General features: G+C 45.3%; 5 protein-coding genes across 5 annotated transcripts; 3 read left to right on the top strand and 2 right to left on the bottom strand.

Moving 5' to 3' along the window:
- Positions 1–368: 368 nt before the first annotated feature.
- Positions 369–8,509, bottom strand: GUITHDRAFT_66876 (hypothetical protein; the record flags this gene model as incomplete). The annotated part of the gene is made up of 7 exons (XM_005837456.1): positions 369–556; positions 1,085–1,295; positions 1,863–2,032; positions 3,602–3,977; positions 5,748–5,892; positions 6,797–6,908; positions 8,134–8,509. Coding segments are annotated over 7 exons (1,578 nt in total), but the record flags the coding sequence as incomplete, so codon positions are not given.
- Positions 8,510–9,834: 1,325 nt separating this feature from the next.
- Positions 9,835–11,139, top strand: GUITHDRAFT_161814 (hypothetical protein; the record flags this gene model as incomplete). Its single annotated transcript, XM_005837457.1, has 13 exons — positions 9,835–9,896; positions 9,940–9,975; positions 10,055–10,113; positions 10,156–10,197; positions 10,247–10,268; positions 10,316–10,351; positions 10,399–10,459; positions 10,517–10,541; positions 10,591–10,651; positions 10,694–10,785; positions 10,838–10,904; positions 10,959–11,041; positions 11,085–11,139. The coding sequence occupies exons 7-13, from the start codon at positions 10,423–10,425 to the stop codon at positions 11,137–11,139; spliced, it is 420 nt and encodes a 139-aa protein (XP_005837514.1). The 5' UTR covers positions 9,835–9,896; positions 9,940–9,975; positions 10,055–10,113; positions 10,156–10,197; positions 10,247–10,268; positions 10,316–10,351; positions 10,399–10,422.
- A 320-nt stretch (positions 11,140–11,459) lies between these two features.
- On the bottom strand, positions 11,460–12,812 carry GUITHDRAFT_66720 (hypothetical protein; the record flags this gene model as incomplete). Its single annotated transcript, XM_005837458.1, has 1 exon — positions 11,460–12,812. One exon carries the CDS (start codon positions 12,810–12,812, stop codon positions 11,460–11,462), a length of 1,353 nt encoding a protein of 450 aa, XP_005837515.1.
- Positions 12,813–14,287: 1,475 nt separating this feature from the next.
- GUITHDRAFT_161815 (hypothetical protein) lies at positions 14,288–15,286 on the top strand (the record flags this gene model as incomplete). Its single annotated transcript, XM_005837459.1, has 5 exons — positions 14,288–14,605; positions 14,664–14,877; positions 14,932–15,012; positions 15,114–15,192; positions 15,240–15,286. Coding segments are annotated over 5 exons (738 nt in total), but the record flags the coding sequence as incomplete, so codon positions are not given.
- An 824-nt stretch (positions 15,287–16,110) lies between these two features.
- Positions 16,111–16,834, top strand: GUITHDRAFT_151179 (hypothetical protein). Its single transcript, XM_005837460.1, has 2 exons — positions 16,111–16,672; positions 16,720–16,834. The coding sequence occupies exons 1-2, from the start codon at positions 16,139–16,141 to the stop codon at positions 16,777–16,779; spliced, it is 594 nt and encodes a 197-aa protein (XP_005837517.1). The 5' UTR covers positions 16,111–16,138; the 3' UTR covers positions 16,780–16,834.
- Positions 16,835–17,410: the final 576 nt, after the last annotated feature.

The following is a 17,410-nucleotide window of genomic DNA, read 5'->3' on the forward strand; positions in this document are numbered from 1 at the left end:
ATGTTTCGGAATTCATCGATTTGTATGTCTGTCAATGTGGTGATGTTTCCTAATGCTGGTTCAAGCTCCGTGATTGGATTGTTGTCTAGAATCAAACTGGTTAAGTTTGTCAAGTTTCCAATCATTTTGGGCAAAGTCGAAATCTTATTGAATCTCAGATCCAAACACGTTAGATCGGTATACTCCTTGCAAATGTCAAATGGAATCTCTACCAGTTCTAGGTGGGTAAGATCAAAAACTTTCGTCTCGATGCCATTCAAAATTCGTCTCATGTAGGAAAGAATACCAGGTGTTCCTTGTCTTAAAATCGTTGGAGGAGGATCATGAATTTCTCGATTACTGGATATGATCAACTTTTCGAGGAATTTCAAGTGCCCCAGCTGTACTGGAAGGCTTTGCAGCTCGTTGTGCTCCAAAGAAAGGAATAGCAACTTCTCGATCTGACCTATCTCGCGTGGCAGCCCTTGCAGTAGATTGTGAGACAGGTTTAGTTTCTCGAGATTGCTCAGGTTGCCAATGGCCGGCAACACAACCCGCAGCTTGTTGTTGGACATATCTAACGAGACAAGCCGACTTAAACTTCCGATGAAACTGGGCATCTCTTCTAAAGAGTTGTGATCCAACTGAAGGAATCTCAAGTTCTGAAGGTTCGCAAGTTCGTGCGGAGTATCATTCAACTTGTTGTAAGACAAAGTCAATCTCGTAAGTGAAGTACACAATCCAAGTTCCGACGGGAGATGGTGAATGGCATTGTCCTCGAGATTGAACTCCAGCAACTGTTGAAGCTTCATTATTTCAGGGGGCAACGTAGGTACCTGGTTGTTAACCATTTGCAAATCGGTCAAATTTGTCAGATTGCAGACTTCCTGAGGAAAGTTCTTGAATTGGTCGGCATTCAGTTCGAGGCGACAGGTCCTTCGAGATTCGAAAATTTTCTGCAAATAATCAAGAATTTTCGACACCCCTTGAACCATCACGTCCTCCGGTGGAGAGATTAAAGGATTGTGATCTAAATCCAAAATCTTCAGGGATCTGAGAAATCCCAATTCAGGGTTGAGCAGCGAAATCTGATTATTCCTCAAACTCATTTGTTTCAGATTTCTGAGCTGGCCGAGTCGTTCAGGAAGGGCGATGAGCTCATTATTGAACAATTGCAACTCTTCCAACTCAAGAAGATCTCCAACGGAGGGAGGCAAGATGGCTAGTTGATTATCATTTAGAAAAAGCTTTTTCAACCCCTGAAAATTTCCAATACCTGATGGAATCATTTGCAACATGTTTCCTGCTAGTGACAGCTCAGTTAAGTTCGTCAACAGCAAAACATCAGTTGGAATGGTGTGAAGAGACATGTTGCTCAGATCGAGACGTCCCGTACTTGAAGCATTATAAATCTGGACCAAGTATTCCAGAACCACTGATGTTCCTCTCTCAATCAATTCCTTGGGGGGAGACTCCAATTCGTTATTTTCAAGTGAGAGGACTGTGAGGTTTGTGAGAAGTCCAACTTCTGATCTAACATGTACCAGTTTGTTCTCCGACAATCCTAATACTTCAAGTTGGGTCAAAGAGAGTATTGACTCTGGCAAGATCTCGAGAAGATTGTCATCCAATAAGAGCTCCTTCAGATGTGTCAAAAGCCTGAGATCATCTGGAATTCTTCCAAGTTTGTTGCTACACAGCGCCAAGGAAGTCAAATTTGGCATCTCAAAAACTTCTGGAGGTACTCTGCTCAGTCCCATATCAGACAAGTTCAAAGCGGCTGTCTGCTTGCCCATCAGAAAACGATACAAATACTCAACAATCTTTTCACACCCTCCATTCAATATTTCTGGCGGGGGCATTGAAATCGGATTCTGCGATACATCCAACTCTCTCAAACTGGACAAAACACCAAGCTCGTAGGGAAGTTTTCGAATTTGGTTCTTCGCAAGATGTAGAATGTCAAGGGTAGTTAGCTGGCTAATGATTTCTGGAATCGATGATAGCTGATTGTTAGAAAATCGCAACTCGGTGAGCTTATACAAATATCCGACTGATTCAGGAAATTTTTCGAAAAGATTCTCTCCCATTCTCAAATCTGTCAGGCTGCTGAGGTTTCCAAATGAGTCAGGTAGTGTGGAAAAGCTGTTGTGTTCCGCCCAGAATTCCAACAAAGAGCTGAGATTACCAATCGATTCAGGCAAAAGATGCAGTTTGTTGTTGTCCAAATGTAGATACTCCAAACTCGGCAAGCATGAAAAGTCAATGTCCAGCTTTTGCAAAGAATTGTGGGACAACGAGAGTGTATGGAGGTCACTGAGTTTCTCAACAGCTCGCGGAATGCTCTCCAGTTCATTCTTGGTAGCCAGCAGCTCCCTCAAACTTGTCAGGTTTTTAATGTCCTCGGGGATGCACCGGATTTTGTTCTGAAACAGATTCAGTTTCGTTGCATTCACAAGATTTGTAACTTCCATTGGAATGATTGAAAGGTCAAGACAACTCAGATCAATCACTCCTGTTTGCTTGGCCTCCTTTATTCGCCTGAGATACTCCAGGATCAGCGACATTCCCCTCTCTACAATTTCTTTCGGTGGTGAACGCAGTTGAAAATTTTGGTCCAAATTTAGCAGTTCCAGATGAATGCAATCTCCCAATTCTACTGGCAGCGTAACTAAGTTGTTACCTGATAGGTTGAGATTATGAAGGGAGGTCAACTGCCCAATGGTGGCCGGAAGAATTAGGACATGATTGTTTGACACTGACAATTCCTTGAGCATTTTCAAGTTGGACACCGCATCCGGTATTGTGTCAATATTGTTATGATCCAAGTTCAAATAAGTCAATGAAGTCATCAAGCACACCTCATTCGGTAGAATGCTAAGTTCAAGTCCACTGAGGTCCAAGTGTCCCGAGAGAGATCCCTCCCACAAACGTCGCAGGAAGGCAATCACTGACGAGCTTCCCTTGCTCTGGATTGAGAGCGGGGGAGATTCGAGTTGGTTATCTTCAAAGACGATGGAGTTGAAGCTTTCCAGGCTTCCAAGAATAGATGGGAGCTCCTTCAGGCGGTTGGACGAGATGTTCAAGTGCTGCAAGCATTTCAGCATTCCAATGGTGCTCTCGATGTGCTGAATCTTGTTCTCGGCCAGGTGCAATGATTCGATGTGCGTCAGCTCAAAGATTTCTTCAGGAATCTTCATCAGTCCAAACCTTGACAAATCGAGTGATCGAGTTTCTACTGCGGTGCAGAGCCTCCTAAGATATTCCATGATTACACGATGTCCACGTAGAATAATCTCTGGTGGAGGGGCAGAGAGCTGAGGATTGTTTTCGATTGACATCGACCGCAGCGACGAGATGAGACCTAAATCAATTGGCAAACGCTCCAGCTTGTTGTTATGCAAGGACAGCTCGGTCAAATTCGTTAATCCCTTGAATCCGCCAACAAATGTTGGGAGACTTTCTCCAGAAACTTCTTTGGGGAAATTCAATCCACTAGGAAGCATTTCGAGTTCATTGAAATGTGCCTGGATCCGTGTGAGAGAAGTCATGTACTCGATCTCATTGGGCAAACGTTTCAACTTATTGTTGGAAAGGTTCAGATCGACACACTTCTCGAAACTCGCGAATGATTCTGCAGGCAACATGTCTAATGCATTGTTGGCAAGAGAGATCTTCGTTAAGCTTGTCAGTCCGTTGATCTGATTAGGCAAATAGTTCAAAGCGTTTTCTTCAATCACCAAAGATTGCAAAGCCTCCATTTTCCCAACAGTCTCTGGAATATATTCCAATTCATTCTCGCTCAAGTTTACTTCAACCATCTTGAGCAGATTTCCGATGTCTCCAGGCAGCGTCTTAATCCGATTGTTGACTAAATACAATCCCTCCAGATTCGTTAGGAAGATTATTTCAGGAGGTAGTTCTCTTAACATGTTGAAGGAAAGATCGAGCTTTCGAAGGGAAGAAAGCATAGAAATGCTGTCTTCCAAAACAACAATCTTGTTCCTGCTCATATCAAGATTTGTAAGATGAGGTATAAGAGCCCCCGGTGGCTCATCGCAGAATTTACCGGTTCCTGATAGGAGCTCGACTGGAATGGATTCCAATGCATCTCCACTCAGATTCAAAGTGCCATCGTCGTATGCCTGAAAGACAGATACAAGATATCTGAGAATACTCGAGATACCCGAATTGAGAATAGATTCAGGGGGTGATTCCAATGGGTTGGATTGAAATTGCAACGAAGTCAAGTTCGTTAAAGTGCCTAACCAGACTGGGATCCTCTGAATTTTGTTTCCGCTGATTGACAGATTAGTCAAATTTGTGAGATTAGCCATGCCTGCCGGTAAAGTTTCAAGCAGATTGCCACTTACTGAAAGATTAGAAAGTAAGGTGAGGGTTTGGATTTCGCCTGGCAACTGTCGTAGCTTGTTGTCATTCAAGTTCAGAGATTGTAAGTTCCACAAATCTGTGATATGCAAAGGAAACGCTAATAGACCATTATGTCCTAAGTCATCTCGTGAAAAGTTCAAGCTATTTGTTGTACGAGCATTGAATAGTCTTCTCAAATACCCCAGAATTCTGGGAGTTCCTTCTGCAATGATTTCTGGTGGTGGAAATAATAATTTTGGTGCATCAAAGGTCAGTTCCTCTAAACTTGTTAAAATTCCTAGCTCCCAAGGCAAATCAACAATATCGTTGCTTGCCAAGTACAGTTTCTGCAGATTTGAACAAAATCCAATCTCAGCCGGTAGCCTACCATCAGTCTCTGATCCAATCTTATTTCTTGAGAGATCAAGAGAAACTAAATTCCCGAGAGATCCGACAAGCGTCGGCAGAAGTTTCAGATTATTGCCAGCAAAGTTCAAGACTTGCAAACGAGTCAAGTCAAAAAAAGCGTCACAGACGACTCTAAGATGATTATTTTCTAGAGATAAAGATTCGAGATTTTTGAGCATCACAACTTCTTCAGGAATGGCAGGTATTACATTTCCTGCCAGGTTTAGGTGTTGGACAAAAGAGCTTTCCAACAACTCCGGAGGAAAATGTGTCAAAGCATAGTTTCTAAGATCCAGCGATTTGCTAACCCTTGCATTGAGATACCTTCTCACGTATTGAAGTATTTCTCTTCCAGTCAATTTCATTATTTCAGGTGGAGGCGATCTCCAAGGGTTTCCTGAGACCTCAAAAGTTTCCAGAATTTCGCAATTTCCGATCTCCACTGGCATCACTTCCAATGAATTATTGGTGACAGTTAGAGTCTCGAGCAAAGTCAGTTGGCAAAGGGCTTTTTCGAAAGACTGAAGCTTATTGCCATCCAATTTCAAATGCTTTAACCGTGTAACTTTCCCTAAGTTCGGTGGAACTTGTTCTAACTTGTTATTCATCGCAGATAGGTTTGTTAAGAACTTGATTTTTTCGATTTCTGGGGGAAGCTTGAAAAGTGAATTGTTATTTGCATCAAGATATGTCAGATTTATCCAATTCTGTGCACAAGACCCTGGAATTTCAGTAAGAGAATTGAAAGATACATCCAGTAATTGCATGCTAGTAAGGGTTTTGGCATTCGGTGGTATTGCCTCAATCAGATTGTTTTGTAAAAATATTTTCTCGAGCGTATGCGATTTTACGCCTACAAATTCTGGCCATTCAATCAAACCATAATTGCTTAGATCCAAATTTAAAGATTTGCGTGATATGTACAAAGCATGCAAATATCTCATGGAAACTTCACTGCCTTCATTCGTTACTTGCTTGGGGGGAAAGACTAAATTGTTTCCATCCAAAAGTATGTTGAGATTTGTTAACTTCCCAAGATCAGACGGCAAGGCTTGCAATCTGTTATTTGAAACATCTAGTTCTGTCATATCTGCCAGAAGTCCCAATTCTTGAGGCAGCTTTGAAATCTTATTACTGTTAAGGAGGAAACTTTGCATTTGTCCCTGAGCTTTGATTGTCGAGGGGATCGTGGCTAGATTATTGTTACAGAAGTTAAGAACTTTTAGCTCTCCAAGATTGGTCATGTTTGAAGAGTATACACTGATTTCATTGCTGTCCAAATTGAGCATTCTCAAAGATAACAATTCCATGACTTCCTCAGGAATTTCTTTCAAACGAAACCTACTTAGATCCAGCTCGTGAGATGACCGTGCACTATACATACGACGCAAATAATCAATTACAACTGCGGGTTCTTGCTTTGTCACATCTGGAGGAGGCCGTTCTAGTTTGTTATTTGCAAAGTCCAAGTCCGTCAACATCGGAAGTGCACCCAATTCATGCGGCAAATTTTTAATGGCGTTGAAGCCTAGTTTGATCTGCTTTAAACGAGAGAACAGTTTGATTTCCTCAGGAATGTCTTTAATTCTGTTGAATTCGAGGTTCAAGGAGGTCAGAAGTGTGAGATTCCGTATTTCGACAAAGTCTAACTTCTTCAAAAGATTGTTTGAAGCGTCTAACTCTGTTAAGCTTGTAAGAACTTGGTTGATCTCCGATGGAATAGCGCGGAGATCCATTCCATTCAAATCCAAAAATTTTGTTTCCAAACCAGTTGTGAACTTATCCATGTATTCCAAGATCGCTCCAATGCCCTCCTTAACAATCTCTACCGGTGGGTCCTTCAAATCGTTTCCACCAATTTGAAGTCTAGTCAATTGTCGAAGATTCCGAAATGTTAGTGGAAGCCTCCTTATCAGATTCGAATCAAATGCCAAGAAACTCAAGTCGTTCAGATCTCCAAGCGAATTTGGTAGTGTAGGTATCCTGGAAAGATCGATAGAATCACCACATCGAGAAGAGGCAAAAAAGAACGGCTTACCTGTTAAATGAGACATTCAAATGATGCAGTTCAGTACACGCTCCTATTTCTGCCGGAAGTTTGTTGATCGAATTATGACTTACATCCATATACGTTAAAGCTTGAAGGTTTCCTATTTCAGCTGGCAGCTTTTTAAGCCGATTTCCCGGTACTCTTAGCAATTTCAAAGATTTGAGTGTAGCAAAATGATGTGATAATCGGGTCAACTGATTATCTGCCATGGATAATTCTTCCAGACATCCAATTTTTGCAATTGAATGAGGGAAAGCTTGTAACAAATTCTCGTCTAAATTGAGTCGTTTCAATCTCATACCTTCCAAGTCATCAGGTAAAAACCTGTCAAAAGAGCAGTAAGATCTTCGTTATGGGTTGGAAGATATACTCACTTTAGTTTGTTCTTTTGCATCGACAATTCCTCCAAGCTTGTTAGACGACCCAAGCTGCCTTCGGGAACTTCTTTGATACCATTTCCATCTAGATACAAGACTCGAAGGAATTCTAATTCAGAAACTTGGGATGATAATTTATCCAATTGATTGGAATTGAGCATTAGAACTTGAAGCGTGCTCATTTGCCCCAACACCTGCATGGTGATTTAGAAAACCTTTTAAGAAGGAACAGGCATTTCACCGCTGGAAACTTGTTGAAGCTGTTATTATTCAATTCAAGATGTGTGAGTGCAGTGAGCTCGGCTGATTGATCTGGCAAAGTTCGTAGGGCATTACCATTGAGAATTAATTTCACAATATACGGAACGTGCCATATTTCACCAGGCATTTCTGAAACACCAAGTGCGTTAAAGTTCAAGATTTTGGTTTTCTGTGCATATATAAATTTCTGGAGATACTCCTTAATCATTGATGCTCCTTGCTTCACAACTTCAGGTGGTGGGGACGAGATTGCATTACCAGCAGCATCGAAATCTTCAAGTCGATCAAGCATTGCCAAGGCAAGTGGAAGCCTACGCAGCTTGTTGTCCGCGATCGATATTTTGCGAAGATCCTTGAGCTGCCCAATCCAATTTGGAATGTCCATGATTTCGTTTGACGAGATTTGGAGCTCTTGCAAGCAAGTCAGCTCCCGAATAACCTCAGGCATTCGGAGAAATTTGTTGCTATTGACGCTCAATCGTTCTAAAGTTGGAGCCCACTGAACCAAGTCTTCAGGGAGAACCTTCAAATTGTTATCAGACAGTTTCAGCTCTTCTATGTTTGATAGTTCTAAGCATTCGGCAGGAATCTCACTCAGATTCAGATGTCGAAGGTCGAGAATCTTGTCGTTAACAGCCCTGTGAAGCCTTTGCAGATACTTGATTGATGCTTGCATCCCTTTAGCACGTATCCAGTCTGGTGGCACTTGTAATTCATTATGATCGATCATCAACTCTCGAAGCATGGTGCATTGTCCAAGAGAATATGGCAACTTAGTCAAGCGGTTTTCAGACAGAGACAGCACAGACAACTGAGTGCAGTTGCCTATCTCCTCCGGTAGGTCTTCCAACTCATTGTTTTGGATCCATAAAACTGAAAGTTTCTGCAAATTCGAAATTGACGACGGTATTTCCTTGATGTTATTATTATACAGCCTTATTTGGTTTAGCTCTTGTAAGTTTCCTATTTCTGTAGGTATCTCTGATATATTGTTATCATGCAGCCAAAGCACTTTGAGTTCTGTCAACTCAAAAATATCCGCGGGGATCTCAGTAAGGCCCATCCCGCCAAGATCGAGCTTTTTTAATTTACGCGCTTGTTCGATTGCTTTGTCTATTTTTCTCTTGGTGTCCTTATTGAGCTTCTGGGCTTCTTGACGGGCTTTCGCTGCTCGAGCAGCCGCCAAGAAGCTGATGTTATCACCCTCTTGCTGGAGCATTTGCTGAGCCGCAGATGCCTTAAGCATTGCCCCGAGGGCAAGCTTTGCATCGTTTCCTTGATTAGTCTCCATGATTTCTGCGGCTCCGAAGAAGGAGGGTCACGATCGTCTCTCACGAGGTCAGGGATCAAGTTTGTACCATCCTCCTGAGGCTTGCCCCCCTCACCTCCCACTCCTCTTGATCCTGCCCTGCATTGAGACCAGGCTATGGCGCCAACGCCCCTGACAGTTAACCAGCTGCAACGTGAGCTGTAACTGTCAATGCAACTTGTCAACAAGGGCCCGCCGGCTCCCGAGTCCGACGGTCACGGTACGGTACGGTCCCGGAGGCCGCAGTCACCGTGGCTGACTAACAGGCTGAGGGCCCAGCCGCGCCCGGCGGCCGCGCGGCCAGCCTGAGTCAGTGGCATCATCATCCGGCATCTGACTGACTAACTTCCGACCGCCGAAGGCGCGGGTTCCGACGGCTGTGCACGGTTCCGAAATTCGAAAACTTTCCGAGGTCACGCGGGAGAGGACTCTCGCCGCGTGGGCGGTGCGACAGCGCGGCTGGCCGGGCGGGCGGTCCGCCCCGGCCACCGAGCCCCGCGCGGGCTGATCGGAACTTCGGAACGGTATGACTCACGCCCGGGACAGTGATCATCCCCCGCCCCCCGGCCCCGCGCCGCCGGATCACTGTTGAAACCGAGGCAGGCTTGCTACTCACTGAAGAGTGAAGTTATAACTGAGGCAGGCTTGCTACAGGAGCCGCACTGATGATAGCAGGAGTATCACGATGTCGAGGGTGAGAGGCTCGTTGCTGGTCTGCTTGCTGCTCTCGCAAGCGAGACCGAGGGGCTCCAAAGCTCTCTCCGATACCCTTGATGGGCAATCGATAGCTATGTGCAATTTGAGGCTGAGAGGAGGCAGCGAGAACGAGAAAAGGAAGATGCCGTCCATTGAAGAAGTGTATGCCTTCGTAGCTCAGAAGAAGGTTGTTTTCACTGAGGTTTGACGAGTACAGCTGAGCTTGGGGTTTCAATGCCAGAAAGAGTGGGAGTATTGCACTCAACCCGGCCCGTACGGCACAGGAGTTCCCCTGAGGGACTTCGAGGTGATGGATTACGTTGAGGTTTCTAATGATTCTAGGACCCAGATACCGCATGTTGAAGGGGTCGACTTTAAAAAAGATCCCAGAGAAGATGTACACTTCTTTGGTCCGAATTTCAATGGGCAGACTCCAGGGCCAGAGGCAGCTATTACTAGGACATTTTCGTTCCTCACGGATTTGTCAGGTTTGGAGGAATCCAAGCGAGGAGAACCGCCGGTTGGTAAGAGTGATCTCTGAGTTCCACCTTTTAAATGCTTGTATCTGATCAAAAGGAGCTGACAAAAGTTTCTTGTCCATAGGGATTTAGTATCTGTCCTGAAACGGCTCCGCTGAATTTAGTCTTGGAAGACGCGAAGCGGTCAGATGTTGCAATCGGAACGATCGACCTGACATCTAACAGGATCTTACAAGAGGGTGAAGAAAGAAAGAGGTTTCACGAGAAGTGCGCTCTTTCCTGTTATATTGTGCGAAGACGCTAATGGGTCTGTTAGGTATGGTTTTTATCCTGAACAGGTGCATTCATTCTACGTTTTCCTCCACTCAATGTTGCTGCATATAAGCCCCCTCCGGCCGAAATAGATGGATATCCCACCTGGGTGAATTTTCAAGGCCTCAATTTCGATCGATCTGAACATGTTCATAGCACTGGAGCCGTGAAAGTGGAACGATGCCTTGGCCCAATCTTCGAGATCACTTACCTCCTGGTAATTGCAATTACCTCACTTCCTTCGAATTCTCTTGGAGCTCAAACTTTACTTTAGGCTATCATCAACTACGATATGCTGGGTAAATGCGATCGGTTGGTTGGATTTATCCAACACATACCCCAACGCAGGTCTTGCTACTTGTTGTCGCCAGACGGAACATTTGTACACACATGCGATCCTGCTGAACAGGTTGCTTGTAACCTAACTTGCCACCCAATGATTGCAGCCAAGGATCCTCGTCAGTGGGGCTTGAAGGCGGAAGACAGAGGTCGTTGGGTAATTGATGGAGAGGGAATGCAGCCAGGCTCGACGATACATTTCCAGTAAGACTCTAACGAGATTGCATGATGCCCGTCTGACTTTCGTACGCGGCAGATTTTTTGACGAGAATCAGACTCATCTCGCCCTGACACTCTATTCTCGAGACTGTCCCCTGGTGCAGGTAGTTGTCCAATTATGCTCCCTTTCGATTTCAATCAATTCCTTTGCACCATAGAAATGGTGCTACACCGACGAAGATTCGGATTTAGATAAGAGAATACGAGAGTGTACCGTCTGCATCCCCGAAGAAAGATTCTGGTGAGCCATCCATTTAGACGAGTATACCCTCATCGTTTTACAGTTCAGAGGGCGAATGCTCGGACTGTGATAATTTCAAAGAGGTTCAGAACAATTGAGAAAGACATCCAGTGATGATGGTTGAATTATAGAAATTCATACGTACTGGACTGTCGGACGAAGAATCTGCTCCTGAATTACCAGACGAGGCTTATAGGTGACATGATCACCTTCCACTAAATTTCTGATATCCTTATCCAATTATTTTCTCCAGTGTGACAGGACCACCACTCGAGACCTTCTTGGTGCCTACGGAGGTTTTCTTACATTTGGTTCTGCCATCACGCGCTGATACTGCAATAGGATCCAAACAATCAGCCTAAGATGCAATGAAGGAATATCCTTGATCTTGCAGAATACATGCGGGCTGTTTCGTGCCTTACACATCGGTGTCCCAAGTCACTTTGTGCCGACATGAGGCTAAAGGAGTCAAACCGTTAGGACCATAGTGAATATTATTGCCATAGAGCAAAACCTGCACCAGGTTTGCACTCTTCAGTATGAAATCCGCAAGGAGGAAGATACTCGTTGGACCGAGATTGTTGTGTTGTAGTCCAAGGTAGCTTATAGACGCACATTCGTGAAGAGCCGGAAGGATCATCTTGAGACCATGATCTCCTAGCTTATTGTATCCAATCCCAAGGTCTTTCAGATACCGAAATTGAATTAGAACCCCGGAGAGCAACTTTGCTCCATCAGCATACATTTGTACTCCTCCCAAGTTGAGGGTAACAAGATTGAATTTCGTGATTGTTAATGCAGAAGTTATATGCGACAGTCCCTGTAAATTTAATGCATCACCTTCCATATTCAACTCCTTCAGACTTTTCATTCTCGCCAAACCAGCTGAGATCGGAACTGAAAGATTTGGACCATCGAAGTGACAAATGCTCACATCCAATGCTTCAAGTGAATCAAATGAATTTTGCAAGCCAATGATAATGGAAGTTGTTCCTTCGTTCTTGATGGGATTTCGTCCAATAGAAAAAGAAGTAAGGTTGAAAAGGTGGATTAAAGAATTTCCGAGTGCCATTCCACCTGTCTCCGTTATCCCGTTTTCTGTCAGAAGCAAATGTTCTAGTTTGCTCATATTATGGAGAGGTTTCGCCAATGCTATCATTCCTTCGCTTGAGATCATATTCTTGGCCAGCGAAAGTCGCAACATTCCATGTCCAACACGACTCAAGGCCTCAGCGAGGTGGGTAGCTCCATCCGCGTTTATCTTGTTGTTACTCAAAGAAAGGTCTGTCAAGGTAACTATATTGCAAGCTATCAGTCCCTTTGAGAAAATGTGCATCCCCTGGGCACACATGGGATTTTGTCCGAGATCTAAGGTAGAGATTGACCGCCATAAACCCGTCTCAATCACAAACGCCAAACCGCAAGAAACCCAATTCACGCCGCAGGCCACACCAGGACTAACAATTCTATCCAGGGGAGATATATCCAGCATCACTGACGTCTCTCCTGGGATTGTGTTGTCCTTTAGCTTAAGTGTCTTTAAATTTTCGAGAAACGCTAAGGGCTCTAAGACGTATGTAGTCCCACGTTCGCCCGCGTATGTACTGGAAATATCTAGGTCCTCTAGATTTCGTAGGTTAGACAGAGACTGTGAGAGAGTTTTGAGCCCATCTGCACCGATTGGGTTGCTGGAAAGAACGAGCTTCACGAGCGAATCTGATGCAGGCTTGAATAGATTTGTCAAGCAACCAATGTCGTTGGCCCAAATCATGTTTCCCGCTATATCCAACTCTTCAATCGGAGATCGAATCCAAGAACCCTGCTCATTTGAATCTATCAATGAATCAATCAGCAAAGGAACTCCACTCGACGCCATTTTGCTTTCACGAAGTGACAAATAACGAAGCTTCTTTATGTGCTTGAGAATGCTGAGGAGAGGTTCCAAATTCGATTCGACATTCAAGTTCGCTGTGTCCAACACAAGTGCTTCAATGTTGGTCCACTGGTCCAAGACTGCATGCAGAATTGTATCAGAAACATGATTCCACCTCTCTCCCTGCGCATATATGTGTACTCGCCCTGTGAATCGCTTCAACTGCATCACTGTTGGAATTTGGTATCGCTGTTGTTGGACGAGTTTGCTATCCAACGGTTCCAGCGTCGGGTGTGACCTTCCTCCAACTCTGATCACACCATGGGTGGGGGGGAGCATGAACTTCAAGTATACTAGATCAGAATGCTGTAAAATCGTGCAAAACCTCCTACTCATAATGCAAAGTTACTGGCGAATTCAGGTAGTCATGTTCCACCAAAGCACCTGCTGACGAGCATATCGCGAAGGACAAGGTTTGGTGTGTATCCATATATCCGTTCAATGATGCCTTCAGGGAGACATAGTATCGAGGCTGATTCGCTTTCAGAAATCTCAAGGTCAAGGACATCCTCTGCAACTCAAGGTATCAGCTACAACCTTGCACCAAACATCTCGCATGCCTTCACTAATATGACGCTCAAGTCGAGCAATACAAACAGCCATGAAACGAATTCTAGTCTTCTAACCATAAACAGGTTTGTTGCCTGTCATGCTACATTCTACTCAACTTGAATCATGCCGACACCCTTTGTGCCCTGGAGCACCATCCCCAATCACTCGACATGAACTAGTCGTCCTCTCCTTTCAATCAAACATGTGGAGTTTACATCTTCTGTCCATTTCCGATCTATGAACGTATGCATTCAACGAGATCCCTGTGTCTTCGTCGCAACGTATCTTCCTCACCTCCCTCATCGTCGCATGTCGCCGCCAGATCCTCGACATTGGACATGATAGTGTTGCGCAGATCGGGCCAACCCTTACTTGTTGACAGGAACTTGCTTTAAAAAACAATTATAATACACAAAAATATATAAGTTGTTAGTATCGAAGCTTGATTTTCTGATACAAAAATCACTACCACTAAGTTTGCCAGCCAGCGAGTTTGTAAGAGGTCTAGAACTTTTTATATTTTAATTTGTGACATATGGTACAAGAAATTCATTACTTACTATAAATAAAACGTTTTAAACTCTCCACAAAATATAAAACTTCAAAACGCTCTCCCTGAGTTTTTCAATAAAAACTTGGAATTGATCTAAAATTATTTTTGATGGTAAAATTCATTTTGGTGGTAGCTTCATATATATATGAAGTTTTAATTCATTAGGTCAAGTTTTAGCAAGACGTCTCTTCGCGTCGCCCCTTCTGCCATGCAGGGCGCGACTTACGGCAGTGTCGCGGATCTGCCGCAGCCTCATGCGCCTCATGCGCCTCATGCGCCTCATTCACGCTGGAGAAGGTCATTCGTCATCGCCTTCTCTGCTCTCTGCTGCGTTGCTGTGCTTGGCGGGGCTCTGATGCATTATCGGCATCCGGCTGTGATGGAGGATTGTGACGAGATCACTTGCATGATGAACTCTCCGACGAAGCCTCCCGGTGCTGTACCTGCTACCCCAAGGACGCTGAGACCCGACGAAGTATCAAAACTTCAAGAGGCATTGAAGGAAGAGCAAGGGCTTGAACAGGAGGTATCCTAATTTTGCTTGAAGACAAGAACGTTTCATTACAATGACTGTCTGAAATCAGGTGCAAAGCGACATGGCGTATCTTGATGGCGAAAGCAAAGTGAATATCAACGTTGTAATGAATCCAGAGGGACCCAAAGGAAATCCTGGGCCCATGGGTGAGCAGGGTCCGCAAGGTGATCCAGGTATTCCGGGACCAGTTGGAGTTGTTGGACCCCCAGGCGTGCCTGGACGCCGAGGGATCGTTGGACCTCAAGGACCACCGGGAGCTATCGGTGTGATCAGAACTTCCCTGTTCTGGGATAGAGGTAGTGATGTCCTGTTGGCAGGTCCTAAGGGAGATCCGGGCAAACAAGGGCCCGCTGGTCCTCCTGGCCCTGCTGGACCCTCGGGCGACACAGGAGTGGAAGGTGCTGACCGACTCTTCCTCCTTGACCGACTCTTCCTCCTTGACCGAATCTTCTTCATTGACATGGATGTGGGAGGATGTGACGTCTGATCGTTGGTGCAGGACCCAAGGGAGCGAAGGGTGCTCAAGGACCCCCAGGACCCATGGGTCCGGAACCACCTGCAGGACCACCGGGACCCAAGTATGGTTTCTCCTCCGTGTCTCCTCTGTGTCTAAAAGGTAGTGCAGGGGTCCTCAAGGTCCACCGGGACCTGTTGGACCAATGGGTATCGCAGGAGAGGCAGGTCCAGATGCCCCTGCGCCAGCATCGTTGCAGAGCACGGTGATCAATCCCGTCAATGGGGAGCCAGTTTCGGGTGCGACGATCAGCATCTTGCGAGATGGGGTAACATAGAAAGCTTGAGAGCGTGTGTAGTTTATTTGTTGTCCAGGTTGAGTTGGCGAGCACCACTTCGGATGATCAGGGAGGCTTCAGTGTCTCGGTTCCTCCTGGACCTGTTCAGATTGTTGCTACAAGAGAAGGCTCGATGACTTACCGGACAACTACAATGTTGATGCCAAGAATGGTGGATTCTGAAAGAATTATGTTGGCTCCAACCTTGCCTGCAGGAGCAGCTGGCATTGTTCTGGTTTGGAACAAGGTGATACCAGACATGGATTTGCACATGTCTACTCCTTGGGGGTGCAATGTCGACTGGACGAACTACGTTTGCCGGAATAGAGGAGGAGCCGGCAAAGCCCATCTAGACCGAGATGACATGTATGGGGGTGGACCAGAGACTATGACGATTGACACGCCAGCCCCTGGAGCATTCAAGGTGTTTGTCCAGAGATACAGCTCCGGGGACATTCACTTGAGTGAAGCCAGAGTGTACGTGTTTCAATCCGATGGACGCACTTTTCAATTTGACTTGAACAATGGAGATGGCGTGATTGAAGGCGATGACGATAATATCTGGAAGGTTTGCGACATTGACGGACTGACCGGCAATGTTATAGCCACTGACAAAGCCAGACGTGTCATACAACTTGGGGCTGTTGGTTCTGCTGCAAGCACCGCAAAGAGTTACTTCATGATCAGTGATTTCCAACGTGCTCCTTCAAGCAAAGCCAGTCTTGCATTCTGGATGCTTTCATCAGCTGACAACCTTGGAACTCCATTCTCGTATGCTGTGGATGGAATAGCAACAGATTTCACCCTGTCCAACTATAAGTCGTTCGTGTTGTGTGTTGGAGGCGAGTGCGGTCCTTTCTCCGATGTTCGCGCTAGTAATGGAAACTGGCATCACATTGCAGTTACCTGGGATGCATCATCTAATGATCCTAGAGGGAATGCCATCTTCTATCTTGATGGAAACAAAGTCTGGAGCGGTGATGTTGCAAAAGGCAAAAGTATCATGAATGGAGGAACTGTTGTGCTCGGCAATTCACAGACAGCTCCTGGTCAGGTTGGATCTGGAACTTCCAACTTTGTGGGTCAAATGTCAGATGTGTTGTGGGTGAATCGAGTAATGAGCGAAGTGGACGTGCAAGCTTTGATGATGTCACATGTTACCGGGCATGAAGCAGGAGCGGTTCTTGCGTTTGCGATGACCCAGCCGGATGATCACTTGACCAACCTGATGGACTACTCTACCTCCAACTACGTAGGAGAATTTATGGTGAGGGATATTCACTTGCAATTAACGGATGGTTGACTTGATACCAGGGCGACCCCAAACCGGAATTGATGTTTCCAGCGCAGGATTCGAGACCACCTAATTGGTAATCGATACGAAGAGCACACGTAATTGTTTGTAAACATAATCCCCATCTGAAAACTGAACAAATTCTGACTTGGAGTATGCCTCGAAAGGCTATTTTTCTTGACGAATCTTTATCTCTAATATCAAGTGACTTCTGAAATGGAAACGAACATGATATACTATTCTGATGTGCCTCCAGGGTTTAGTTAGATGGGTTGTCATCCTAAAGATTGTTATCAATCGCCTGCATGCACAAACACGCGCAACAATCACCTTGAGCAATCGGTTCAGACTTTCGATCTGCTCCTGCGTGATTGTGAGCAACTCCTGCACCGCAATGCATGATTTTACCTGTGGAACGTTTTCAGCAGGCTTGGATTCGGTCTCATCCTTGGTCCCTAGGTCCATGATTCGTGATAGAGCTTGGGCATGGGCCTGAAGTCACATCTGAGGAAGATGCGAGCAGTTGCCAGCTTGGCACTTCACCTCTGCCAACTTAGGCTGCTCAGCTGCAGGATTCTCCCGCATGAAGAGATCAAGGGCGTTCACCACTAAGTGAAGCTAAGCTCCTCTCTACCTCATCAGGCAAAACCGTTTCACCTTGAGCGACCTTCCCATCAATTCCGTTAGCGCCATCGAGGACGGCGATGGCAT

The sequence above is a fragment of the Guillardia theta genome, assembly GCF_000315625.1.
Source record: "Guillardia theta CCMP2712 unplaced genomic scaffold GUITHscaffold_14, whole genome shotgun sequence".
Lineage (NCBI taxonomy): Eukaryota > Cryptophyceae > Pyrenomonadales > Geminigeraceae > Guillardia > Guillardia theta.